The sequence below is a fragment of the Lissotriton helveticus genome, chromosome 4_1 (genome assembly GCF_964261635.1).
Source record: "Lissotriton helveticus chromosome 4_1, aLisHel1.1, whole genome shotgun sequence".
In the NCBI taxonomy this organism is placed as follows: domain Eukaryota; kingdom Metazoa; phylum Chordata; class Amphibia; order Caudata; family Salamandridae; genus Lissotriton; species Lissotriton helveticus.
This window is the reverse complement of record NC_136063.1, coordinates 173,685,999-173,699,664: the sequence shown is the minus strand read 5'-3', so window position 1 is coordinate 173,699,664 and position 13,666 is coordinate 173,685,999. Positions and strand designations below refer to the sequence as shown.

General features: G+C 48.6%; 1 protein-coding gene across 1 annotated transcript in view; it reads left to right on the top strand.

The window, feature by feature from the left end:
- Positions 1–13,024, top strand: part of LOC144828471 (lymphocyte antigen 6E-like) — a 90,657-nt gene extending 77,633 nt beyond the window's left edge. Inside the window, exon 3 of the mRNA XM_078686661.1 lies at positions 11,879–13,024. Within this exon, the coding sequence (XP_078542787.1) occupies positions 11,879–12,087 (209 nt within the window). The 3' untranslated portion in view covers positions 12,088–13,024. The remainder of the gene's footprint in view (positions 1–11,878) is intronic.
- Positions 13,025–13,666: the final 642 nt, after the last annotated feature.

Here is a 13,666-nt window from a genome sequence, read left to right as displayed (position 1 = left end):
TATTCTGTGAACGAACTTCAGCTGTACTAGGCGAAATCTAGACGATATGCCTGCTTCACGTGGGGATGCCATGGCTGTGTTCCAGTCGTTGTCATCCAGATCACCCACTTCCGCCATCCATTTGTCCTTCAGTTTCCCCAGTGGATCAGGCATATTGTTAAGCAGCTTGCGGTATGTCAGCGATGTCGCCCCCTCTTGCATGAATTCGGTAAGTAGACGATCCTCCAGAGGGGAGGATTCGGGCAGTGATGTGTCGGGCGAGATCGCTGCCTGTAGCGCGTGACGGACCTGGATGTACCTGTAGAGCTCTGTGTTCCCCAACTCATATTGGTCCTGTAACGAGGCAAAGGAGATCACTCCTTCCCTGGTCCACATGTCCCCCACAGTGGAGATACCGATGCTGTCCCAGTGCGTGAAGCCCTTAGAGCGCCGCAAATGGCCCAACGCCTTCGCGTCCCATAGGGGCGTAAGTTTCGTAATGGTGCCATCCCACTGCAACTTTGCCTGTGCCTTGTACCATATGCGGACTGTGTGTTTCGTAGGGCCAATGAGTTTTGCCGCCACTCCACGGTGGTACAGTGGGGCCAATAAGGTGTTTGCACCCAGTTGCGCCCTGTCAGCCTTGAACGCTGGGTCGTCCTGCGGGGCATGTATCCACTGGTTAATGATTTTGAGTTGGGCCGCCCAGTAGTATAACTGTACGTTCGGGAGGGCGATTCCCCCGTCGTACCATCCCCTGTTCAATTTGGCGTGAGAAATGCGGGCGGGCTGGTTGCCCCATAACAGGCCCGAAATCTGCGCCGTTATTTTCTGAAGGAAGCTATCTGACACCAAGTATGGGGCGTTCTCCAGCACATAGAGGAAACGTGGCAGAGCCATCATTTTGAATAGCGCCGCACGGCCAAGGAGCGTTAGGGGGAGATCCTTCCAGTGGCGCACGTCCTCGCGGAGGCGGGCCAAGGGAGGTTGGAGGTTGAGCCGTGAGAAATCCGCCTCATTCCGTGTGATGTGAATCCCCAAGTACTTAAATGACGTGTGCGCCGGTTCCAGTGGGCAGAAGTCCGGGAGGGGCGGGAGTGGCCCCCGCAGTTCGAAAATGACGGACTTGGTCCAGTTAATGGTGTAACCCGAAACTCGCCCGTGAGCCGTACAGAGAGCCAGGAGGTTAGGGAGACTCTCTTCCAGATCCGTAAGATAGATCAGCATGTCGTCTGCGTAAAGGGACACTCTGTCCTCCCATGACGGGGTCCATCGTATCCCTTTCAGGAGTGGGGTGGTGCGTATCGTAACCGCCAGCGGCTCTAGAACTAAGGCGAAGAGTAAGGGTGAAAGCGGGCAGCCCTGCCGTGTACCTCTGCCTAGGGAGAAGGATTTGGAGATGTGGCCATTGGCCGTCACATGTGCCACTGGGTCCCTGTACAGCATTCGTATCCAGGAAAGGAACACCGGGCCAAAACCCATACGCGTGAGCACTGCAAAGAGATAGTTCCATTCCACCATGTCAAACGCCATCTTGGCGTCTAAGGAGAGGATGGCAGCCGGTTCGTGCAGTAGTGGAACCCGCGCCAATACACCATGCACTCTGCGGAGATTTAGAGCAGTGCTGCGGCGGGGCATGAACCCGGACTGATCCGGGTGGATTAGGTGGGACAGAGTCGGCAAAATCCTGTGTGCTAACACTTTGGCAATAATTTTGGCCTCCGGATTCAAAAGTGAGATCGGTCTGTATGATGTGCATTCATTGGGGGGCTTACCTGGCTTCGGTATCGCCACAATGGTAGCCGTCCGCTGATCTAGTGGCAGCGTACCCTGTGCTCTAGATTCCTCATACATATTGAGCAGGGGCTTGCTTAAGGATTCAGCCATGACCTTCAGCCATTCGATGGGAATGCCGTTGGGGCCCAGCGCCTTGCCTGGGTGGAGGGCGCCTATAGCCATCTGAATCTCCTCCACCGTGAGGGGCGCGTCTATGTCCTCGGACATCTCTGGTGTCAGCTCTGGTAAAGAAACGTGCCCGAGGGCAGTCTGTACCTGCCCCTCTTCTACTGCTATCTCTGGGGTATAGACTGAAGTGAAATAGTCGGCGAGGACGTCTGCTATCTCGTCGGGGCGGGTGTGGTTGTAGCCCTGCGTGTCCGTGAGTTGTAGGATATTCCTCCCCCCCCCTGTCTCCTGTCCAGCCACGCCAGCAATTTACTGGCCTTGTCCCCAATATCATATACCCTTTGCTGTGTGGCCGCAATGTCTGACATCGTGACCCTGCGCATGTGATCTGTGAGGCGGCGCTGGTGGACCTGAAGGTCGTGAAGTGTGTCGTCTGAGGGGTTCGCCATATGGGCCGTGTTGGCCCTCTCTAGGCCTAACTCCATCTCGAGGGCCTCTTGTCCGTGCGTCCTTTTGTGATGTGCGATCACCGCTATGGCCTGACCCCTGAACACTGTCTTATACGCCTCCCACAGTATGGAGGGGGAGACCACCGAAGATCGGTTCTCATTGAAATACAGCCGGGTTGTCTCCCTCAAGTCCTTGGCAATCCGAGGTACTTTGAGGTAGCCTGGGAAAATCGGGAATAACCTACGCCGTGCCTTGGTCGTAGTGGTGAGTGTTAATGTGAGCAGCGAGTGATCGGAGACCCCCCGTGGCTGTATCTCGGTTTCGGCTACTGTAAGGTGACCATTAATCAAAGTGAAGAAGTAGTCTATCCTGGACAGGCTATTGTGCGTGGCTGAGTAGTATGTGTATTGTTGCTGAGTGGGGTGTAGAGCGCGCCATACATCCACCAACCCCTGTGCAGTCAAGAATGTCTGGAGCTTGTTGGGCCCTCCTGTGTGTGTGCGTGGGGGAAAGCGGTCCTCGGAGTTTGTGAGTGTCATGTTGAAGTCCCCACCTAAGAGCAGTTCCCCGTCGGGGAGTGTCAGCAAGAATTTACCCAGATCAGGCAAGGCCTCAGAGTGTAGTGCTGGTGGTATGTAGACAGAGACCACATTGAAGAGCCTCCCCTCCCACTGGCCATGAACTGCCGCGAATCTGCCATGGTCATCCGTTGCGGTTGACTTGACAATGAATTTGGAAGATTTTTTTTGCAGGATACCCGTGCCACGGGACCCCGAAGTGAACTCAGCGTGCACTATCATATGATAGCCTCTCCTATCTAGGGCCTTCGTAGCCGCTCCCGACAAGTGTGTCTCCTGTAGGAGAATGAGAGCCGGTCCCCGTCTCCTTATCCCCTGTATCACTAGCCCTCGCTTAATCTTATCTCCCAGGCCCCTCACGTTCCAGGACATGACAATAAGTGAGTTCTTCGTGGTTGGACTATCCATTACAGCCATTGCCAGTCTCCCAATCAGACCTCCCCTCGCCCCGAGTGTACCAGTAATTCCCAGTTACATAAGACATGCCGAGATACTTAAGTGTGCATAGAACATAACCTTGTAGGACCGAAAAATCCCACAGTGAAAACTTAATTAACTCTCCCCCCCTCCCTGCCCCCCTGCTGTACGGACTCAAAACTGCCCGCCCCCCCAACTTAGCAGAGTGCATGCCCCATCCCCAAAACAGTGTACTTGCGCGTTGGGGTGAGGGACTCTCCGCAGCCGGCAGTCTCTCATTCACACCCCCGGAGGCCCTTCACCCAGTGTCCAGTGGCGGGAAGCGCTTCACAGCTTGATAGTCTCAATACAAAAGCAAAAAATGAATTGTTCCCAGGCGTTCATTGTTCCTCAGCCTCGTCCCCGCCGCCTTCAGCTCCCAAGGAGGCACTGTTGTCCGGTTCCCCGCCGGAGGTCTGTGAGTCTCGGCGATGGCCTCCAGTCCGATCTTTCCTGGAACGGTTCGTCCGTCTGTGGTTGTGACCCGGTCTCCAACCCTCGAGCCACTCTTGCACGTTTTCCGGGGTGTCGAAGAACCAGGTTTTGTTCTCCGCTACCACCCTTAGTCTTGCGGGGAATAACATTGAGTACGGCAGTTCCCTGGACCTCAGTTCCTTCTTTACGTCGAAGAATGTGCGTCGCCGACGGGCGACTTCCGCGGTGTAGTCGGGGAAGATGGCAACGGTGGCGTTCTGGATCTTGAGGGGGGGGGAGGACCTGGCCGCCTGCAGGATTGCGTCCCGGTCACGGAAGTTAAACAAGCGTGCCACTATGGGCCGCGGGTGAGCCCCCGGCTTCGGTTGGCCACCCGGGACTCGATGGGCCCTCTCCACCGAAAAGAAGTTGGACAGTCCCTTCGGCTTTAGTTCGGTAGTGATCAGGTTCTCCACGAAGAGGTCCGTTGCCTTCACTCCTTCCGATTCCGGAACCCCTACAAGGCGGATATTATTGCGCCTAGAACGCCCCTCCTGCTCATCCAGCTTCTCCCTAAGCATTCTATTGTCCTGCGCCATCTTCCCCATTTCACCCTGGAGTTCCGCGACGTCTTCCACCAGTGATTTCGTGATCACCTCCATATTCTTGACCTTTTCTGACATCTTGTGGAGGTCCGCTCTAAGTAGGGTGACGTCTGTGGAGATTCCACCAACAGTAGCTTGTAGTTGAGCCAATGCAACCATGACGTCGTCCAGCGTGGCTTTTTTCCCCCCAGGGGAGTCGGCCGTCTTGCCAGGCCGTTCCTTCCCCGCCGGGGATCCGGCGGACTTGTCGGAGGTAAAGCGGTCTATGCGAATCTGCGTGGCGCCGCCCTTAGAGCCTTTCCCCGCCATGCCGCCGAGTGTCTTGCTCCTCGTGCCCCTACGCGCCAGGATGTGAGGGTCTGTGCAAGCCTCCCGACCCGCCCGGTGCAGTGACGGCCAGGTCGGGCGTGCTACTTCGGGGCGCGAGGTGCTCCGTTGGACGCCAGGTGCGTAGCGACTGGTCAGGTCACAAGATGGCGGGCGTTCACTCCGACGTCGATGCCCAGGCTCTCGGTGCGTTAGATGGTGACCTGCACGGCTTTCAGGGCTCCAGCGATCCCTCCTGTTGGCGCCGCTCCCGTGATACGCAAGTGCTGCCCTTTCCGACTTTCCAAGGTGCAGTCGATCTCTTGAGACTACCACCGCACGGGCACTTCCGGTCCAAGTTCTCCGGTCAGGATACACTTCCGGCGGGGTGAAAGTCTGGGGAAGGTCCCGGCTCTAAAGGCGTCAGTAGGCCGGCCGGAGGCTCCGACGTATCTTTGGGTACGGATGTCGGATTTCCTCGCTGCTTGCCGCCGCTCACTCCGCCCGGTCCTGGGATCCGGTACCTGCCTTAGGGGCTTGCAGTTGTGACGGATTTCTGTGTCGGATCGACGAAGAGGCCGCTGCGGCCGCGGAGCTCGTCCCTTATGCTGCCGCCATGATCGGCTGCTAGCCACGCCCCAATATTATTTATATTTAATTGAATAATTATTAGTTAAATATCATTTTTGGTGTTAATATTAGTAATGTAATTTTTATTGGTTTAAAGAATAGTTTATAATTTTTAATATGAATTGTTTTTTTACATTTCATTTGTTTATTTTGGAAGCGGGCTGTTAGGTTTGTGGGAGAGTTTGCTGGGAAGTTATCTATACTACTATAATAAAGGAGAACCTTTCAGGCTTTGAGGCGGGTAAACTCCGGAACCACTGCGCCAATCTGCACACCCGATACACCGTAGAAATCGTCAGGGTGTGTAGATGGTTATAGGCTATATAAAGTTTAAAAATAAACCTTATTAAAAAAAATGATATTAAAAAAAAAGTAGTCCCCCCAAAGTAGCGCCGGCCGCGACGTGCGTGCTCACGTCGAGGAGCGGCGTCAGAGCGGTGTCAGAGGAGTGGCGGACATGGCGCAGGGGAGAGCGTTCACGTGAGGAGCAGCGGACAGGCCAGCGGCGGTTCGACCAGCGGAGAGGCGGACATGGCGCGGGGGAGGAGCGGCGGCGAACAAGCGGTGAGGAGCAGAGCGGTGAGGAGCTGTCAACTCAGGAGCGGCGGCTGAGGTAAGCAGGCGGGTGTCGGGCCAGGCGGGGGACGGGGAGTTACAAAAGGCAATATCGGGGCAGGCGGGGGTAGGGGAAGGCGGGGGACAGGGACTAACACCTCCATTGACTCAGGCCACGCGAGGGTCGGGCCAGGCGGCAGGCGGGGGACGGGGCGGGCGGGGGCACAGGCTGCGGGGCAGGCAGGGGCACGGGCTGCTGGGCAATGTCGGGGCAGGCGGGGGTAGGGGGAAGCCTGAAAGCTCCCGGACAAGGTCGGGATGGGCTGCTAGTATACATTATAATTTAGCTAAGGTTTATGACAATGTACTATTTAATTGATGATTAATTATGCAAATCGAATAATTGGTTGCTATTTTAAATACTTTAGTGCTCTTTTAGATTTTTTATGCATATTTTATTTTTGTATAGTTAAATTTGTAATTTATATTTTAGGTTGGTAAGGAAATAGACTCAAAGTCTTAATTAAAAAATATATTTTATGGTAATTAAATATTTATTTTTGCTAATTAATTATCTTGAGTTTCATTTGGTTTTTTATTATGTAATGTTTTTGTTGTTTTCATTACCTGCAAGCTGATTAATAACTGTATTTTGTGTCACTGTCTGGAAAGAATACACAACCCCCTAAAGCAGAGTCATTCACAGTCATGGGACCCAGAACACTGGCAGTAGGTACAAATTGTTAGGACAAGAAAATTGCAACTTTCTAAAAGTGACATTTTCAGAATTGTGATTTAAAATCCAACTTACAGTTAAAGAAGATTTATAATTACAATTCATCTGAATTTAAACACCATATCTCTATCTGCTCCCAATCAAAAGTTATCACTATTTAATTGTAACCTAGTGTTAGTCAATAGGCCTTACAATAGTGAACAAGCATTTGCAATGCAATAAGTCTCGCATTTGCGAGAGTTAGAGCTATTAGCAGTGCAGAGGACAATGTATTTTACCTAAGTGATGTGCAGTGCAGAGGCCTTTGGGGCCGTAAAAGTGTTTAGCAATGCAGTACATTATCCTGGTACTGTGCCGCCAGGGATTGAATAGCTATACAACTACTATACACTGGGACATGCAGTTAGATATAATAATATACACAGCCCTTCCAAGGCTTGTGGACCTACTTGTCTAACTGAAATGTGACTCCTATGGCTCCCCCCCTGCTGTAGAGGCCATAAAACAATAAAATATACATTTGCCTTTTGCGCCTGGCAAACACTATAAAAGGAAGCCATCTCCTGCAAGTGCTTCTTCTCACTCACGCTCTGAACTGGGGGCTGGGAATACGTTTGCTTTTGGGGAGGACAAAAATTAGTGCATTATTGGAAAATAATGAAATGCACATAAAGCATTGTTATTTGAGAGTAAGAAGGTAAGAGAAAATGATCTTTAATGAAATTTAAATAATTTACATACAAACAATGAGTTCTGACTAAATAAAGTGTCCTTTTTCACACCCGAATTGAGTTAAAAAATGTACACTTTCAGTTTTAAATTGTCATGTAGTTTAAAGAAGCAGGTTTAATTTTAAACAGGATCCCTTAATTTTGTGTGTATTACCATTCGGAAGAAAGGTATGCTGAAATATGTCCGTGAGTGGCATCGTTCGTTTCCCTTTGAATTGGGTGTGTGGCATGGAAAACAGGGATGACATAGAACATTCCAGAGTGATGACACAGCAGGTTAGAAGAAAGAGGCGTGGGGTGAAATAAAAACTAAGCAGCCTTGAAATTCATCATTCCCAGCAATCGCAGCACTGGCCCAATAGCCCTAGGCTCCTAAAAAAAACCTGTGAACCAGGCCAAATCACACCTTGCGCCACCCACTCTCTTTCCATTGCATAATTCTTGTGTAATTATAAAAGCTTTTGCAGCAGTGAAAAGGCTTGTCTGTCAGGAATTTGTGTATGTATCCCTGACAGTCATAGAAAGAAGACAATGTCACACACACATAAACATACACTTAAGTGGAGTAACATAAAATCTAACACTAAACACCAAGTATTTGCACTTTGGTTTCATGGTGGTAATTTTCGGGGGGAGTGGAGTGAGCAAGAGTTGATGGGTCAGTGATGGCTTTATTTTACCAGTATCGATAGTTACCAAGCACAGTCAGCCTGTGTATGCACCTTGAAAAGGTGCCTTCTGTGAGCTAACACATTTGCATTCCACCTGTGCCACTATGTGTGCCACACCTGTGTGGGCCGTCTGATCACTAGGCCCTCCTGTACCAGCTACAGAGCAGCCACTGAATCACCCACCTCAGCTGTCATGGGCTATCAGGGTCGGATTGGGATCACAATTTGGCCCTGGCACTGTCGAAAAAAGTGGCCCACATTCATGAGGCGTGGCCTATATTTAAGGGGCGTGGCCCACATTCAAGGGGCGTGCCCATTCATGAAAAACCATTTGCACAGACAAGGAATGAAAGTGGAGGATACTGTTCTTGCGCAGGACACAGGGCCAAGTTGACAATGGCCTACATGCTGAGCAACTAAAAAAAACAGCTAGGCCCCTTTCTGTCACAAAATTATTCGAGCCCTCCAGCGCAGGAGCCCCTGAAAAGCAGGAAAGCCCCTGCTATTAAGAACCAACTTAGCCCTCCCCAGACCTTCAGCTCAGGAGCACATGAACAGAGGTAGGGCCCCTGCAATTAGTAAATTAATCAGCCCTCCAGGCCTCAGGGCAATGTCCTGTCAGGGGAGCACAAAACACAGCTGCTGGGTCATCCAAGGTAGCCAGGTAGCCAGGGGGAGACTGAGGTGAAGATGGTGCGAGTTCCAAACATCACCTGGCCCCCACGGCGAGACCCATTCTTCCGCGCCCACTATGCCCTGAATGAGAAAGGCTGTGGGTGAGGTGTTAAGACTAATACTGTGTCTGGGCTGCGTGGGCCCCAGGGGGGCCGAGGTGAAAATGGCTCATAGGCCTGAGCAACACTTGGCCCCCTGGGAGGCCGATGCTTGCAAACAATCACCCCCTCCCCAGCCCAGCCTCAGTGTGCTTGCTTGGCTGGGCAGGGGGTGAAGGAGAGGCCACAGCTGATCATCGCTGTACGGCCGCACGGAGAGGCTGCTTTCATTTCTCTGTCTCAGTGCCCTCTGTGGGCCGTTTTTTTTTCTCCCCTTTCCTAGTCCACTCTCTGTGGACTAGGAAAGGGCAGAAAAAACCGGCTACTAACATAAGGCCAAAAGAAGCCCAAGGCTATTAATCCGGAAAAGGGTTTAAAAGAAGCATATGCAATTTATAACATAAACGATAAAAAACAAAACACACATTTAATTACTTATTTACAGGCAGCACATTGTCCTCTACTCCGGTGGACTCAGGCAGGTTCATACAGGCGTGGAGGAGTGGGCGTGATATCCACGGGTGTAGCCTCATGCATGGAAAGATGTGCTGTTTGTGAACAAATACATTTAAAAAATCTGGGTAAGCTGTCGGAAGAGGATACGAGATAAAATGTGACAGTTATCAAAAGTGGACCTTAACATACCTTAAAATGTATCTGATTTTCCATGAGCACTGTTAAAGGGTTGCACCTTTCTTAGAACGAGCGGCCGCCATTGTCCCTGCCTGCTGTAGTTAAAAATTAAGAAAAAAAACATTTCACTTACGTGACGTGATGGGCGAAAAGTAAGGTGACTGCAGCTGAAGTCATGATGCTCCGGAAACAGGAAAAAAAAGTGCTCGGGAACAAGAGAGGAAGAATGAAAGTGGAAGGAAACTGTAGTTGGTCGGTGCTGTTCATAGATAAACAGAAGTGAGGTATCGCTGCTTGAACCATTTAGCAAGAAGCAAAGAAGAGCGACTGATGGTTTGAACCAATGGGAAGGCAGCAGGTGGGACATAAGACCTTTTCAAGTCCTTTTCCCCAACTACAGGTCATTCAGACAGCGCATGCGCTGTCTAGGCTCGACATAAAAATGACTTTAAGAGTTTAGAATATGTAAAATTTACACCCACATATCCTAATTTGTAAATACAATTCACCATGCCGTTTGAGCCTTTAGCGGCTACTCTAGGGTGACAAATGTGTTAAAAAAGAAGGTGTGGGCCTGGAAAAGTTTTATATTACCAGATCGAATTGGCAGTTTATAACTGTATGACAGGCTGCAGTGGCAGGCCTTAGACATATATTCAAAGGGTATTTTAGTGGGTGGCACAATGAGTGCTGCAGGCGCACTAGTAGCATTTAATTTACAGGCCCTGAGTATATGTAGCACCATTTACTAGGGACTTACAAGTATATGAAATGTGCCAATGAGTGATATGCCAATTTTACCATGTAGGAACGAGAGAGAGCAAGCACATTAGCACTGGTAAAGTGCACAGAGTCCTAATGCTAACAAACACAAATTTAGCAAATCAGGAGGGGTGAAGGCAAAAGGTTTAGGGAACAACCACATCAAGGATGTCAGGTCTAACAGAAAGCCTTGGTACTTCAGCTTGCTACTGCGTGTAAGGAAGATATTTCTTATAAAAAACAGTTTACCTTTTAGAAGCTGTATTTTTTGTCACTCAGTAATGTCAAGACAGTTGTCTGACTTGCCGTACCTTACCAAACCAGTTTTCCAGTTCCCTGCAGTATCACATACACTATTAAATATAAATGGCCAAATAATATTTAATCAGGAGGAAGTTTGGAGATTCCAGCAAGCAACCCAGAATAACTTTGGACATATCGAGCTGGATCATAAAAAAAATTATGTTACACTATTTCTTGCTGGTATGTTAAATGTTAAGGGAGTGTTTAGTGTAAACACATTTTGATGCCATATTTTCAAAGCAGGTTTATAGAGGTAGTAATGTGTGGGAAGAATATTTGTGCATATTTGCTGTGTGGTATTTTATTGTGGTAGTGCTGTTCTCTATTGTTTTTTTAATGCTGTTTATGTACTGCATTATTGAAATGTACTATGGTTGTGGTGCACTTTTGTATTGTATTCTGTTATGACTTTTTGTTGTGCTGTGCCCTTTTATGTTCAAAATGTGTTATATCGCTTTATGTATGTTACCGTGTAATGTTCGCTGTTGTTAGTTTCAATATGCCGACAAGTGCAGGTACATTTCCATCCAAAAGCAGCAGGTGACTTTCAAGTTCTTGAGATGAGTGGCCATTAACCACTGTCTAAAGTGGCAAAATAGTGCTACTTCAGATCTTCAGTTATTTAAGACACTAGCCAGCCAAAACTGTGGTGGAGCCTGTCTTAAATTAGCACTTGCAGTGGTCACATTCTGTGATAAGCTCCTATGCATCATATTCACATAGATAAGCACTATCACAAATCTGTAGCTGTCTATTCCAGCCTTATAGCCCACCTGGAGGTCTAGACCAGCAAATTAAAAGCCTCAGGGCTATAGGACAGTGCTGAAGGCAAGGGCCTACATCAAGGGAGCAAGAGCTAAGCAGAGGAGAACCCCTCCCTCCTTCTGCGGCTCCTGGAGGAGGTAGATTGAAAGGCTTTCGGTGTGCCTTCACCTATAGCCTCTGCCTCTCTTTTTCCCCTGTAATCCACATATGCTGAAGAGACTGGAGCCAGACTCACAGGCTGTAAGTGCTGGCAGTGCAAGATTGACAGCAGCAGGCCTACACCAATGGTTATAGCCTGCTGCTCCTCCTTTTTCCTTTTTCTTTTTTGGAGCAGTCAGCTTTCCAAATGTTCTAACTTATTGTTGATTAAATCTTTGCATAACCTTCTACTGATTTTTGTAAACCGTTAACCAAGACCCAATAAAGCATACTAAAAGTGAGACTGAATCAAGACCAAATTGTGCAACATTGTCAACAACTCCTGTCCTCACTTTGAAACACAGGAAACACTGTGTGATTGACCCGGAAGTCGTTTCATGAAACTTCCCTTTCAACCCTTATATAATTTGCCACTCTATTTGCAGTGTCCATAAACGTCTGCTCTGATTTTCTTTTATTTTCCTCAGGTTCTGGGAGTGAGGTAACGACCATCACCAAGTCATGCACTACTCAGTGCACCCCAAAGAATTATAATGTGGTTCTGGCGTCCTACTCAATTTCCTGTTGTTCTAAGGACTACTGCAACTACAGCAGCGCAGAGAGAATGAAGACCGGCCACGCCGCCATTTTGCTTTTATGCTTCATCGGGGCACTCCTCCAATCGACGGGACTGTGATGGCTGCTGGGGCGGGGTGCATGCTCAGAACGAGTAATTACTTGACTACTTCACCACGGGACCCATTCACAAAGATGTATTCTGTGAGTAAGTGTTTTACTCCCGGTGACAGAGCAAGAAAGCAGGGGTCCTAATGGAATTAAGAAAAATGGGTCCCCATCACCTGCTTAGATACTGAAATACAGCCAGAATTTGGATGTAGAGGGTCCTCAGACCCCCAGGCCCTGGTGGAACTGCACCTGCTGCTCTGCACTATGTCCATACATACTCCTGGAATTTCTGGTGAAAATAAGTCCTAAATCAGGGGTTAGATGCAACTACTCACAGAAAAAGCTTTATGAATTGGACCGAATATGTCTATTGAGGAGAGCCCCTTTACCTTTGAAGAAGCACATTCTTGTTCCGCTGTGTCTATAGAGCTATACTTTCCTGTAATTCAAGTAGAAATAGTTAAAAGTGTAACAGGCGGCACCATATGTAAAACAACACCCAAAATGTAAAGCAATTTCGTAAGGGGCACTTTGAGAGATTAACATAAAGGTTTCTATCTTCCATCCACATACATTAGCAATGGGTGTTTTAATTAGGTCTGGTCAAAGGGCTACCTAAAGGACAAGTCTAGCAAATGAACCATGTTCATTCAGCAGGAGAATGGTAGGGTGGAATGACTGTCCAGTGGTGCACTTTGAAGTACATAGTCCCAAATATATGAGTAAAGCAAGGGTGCCACGGTACTGCCAACTACAGCAGGCACATCTATCATTGATACAACCTCTTGAAATTGCCATGAAAAGTGCATCAGGCACACAGTTTTACTGCTAAACCGATAGAGTGCACAAACAGTAACGTGTGGACATTTGATTTCTGTGCATATTTACCACACAGTTAAGTGTCTTGGTTTGTTTTGATGGTATTAAATTCTTCGTTTCCATCACAATTCAGAGAAAAAAGAAATCAGTATGCCTTATTTGCTCTTTACTTGCTGCTGATTATTTTGAAATAATTGTAAAGTTCATTTAGAAGCTTTTCAATTTTGTTGTGTTAGAAAATATTTGCCATAATGCAACCTTCTCCTTTCACACTCTGTACCATTGAATGATTATAATTTGGGTGCAATATTCACTCACTTTGCAGTAAGAAAAAGGCCAGTCACCACTATTGTTTTTCAAGTGCTTCCTCCGTATTTAAACAACCTGGCATTGGCAAAACCAAAAGCAACAGCCAGAGAGAAATGGGATAGTGTTCCTGGGAAAGTGTGGGGAAGGAAGGGAGGATAAAAAGCCTGGGGAAGAGAGAGCAAGCCGGGGGTAAAGGGAGTAGGAGAGAGTGACACCAAGCCACAGCAGCACTTTGCGTCAGAGTCTTAGAAGGTGGGAGTAGAGGCACAGGGTAGGGGAGGTTAGGAGAACTTGCCTGCAAGCATGCTAAGTGTGCACTAAAAGGAAGAAAAAGGAGATAGGAGCAAGGCATACACTCCCATGGGGTGCTAAATGAGGAAGTAGTTCCATGAAGTCAGCAGTGGAAGGATCACAAGCAATGGTACAGAAAGTGATCGAATCAAGAGCATGGAACTGAGATT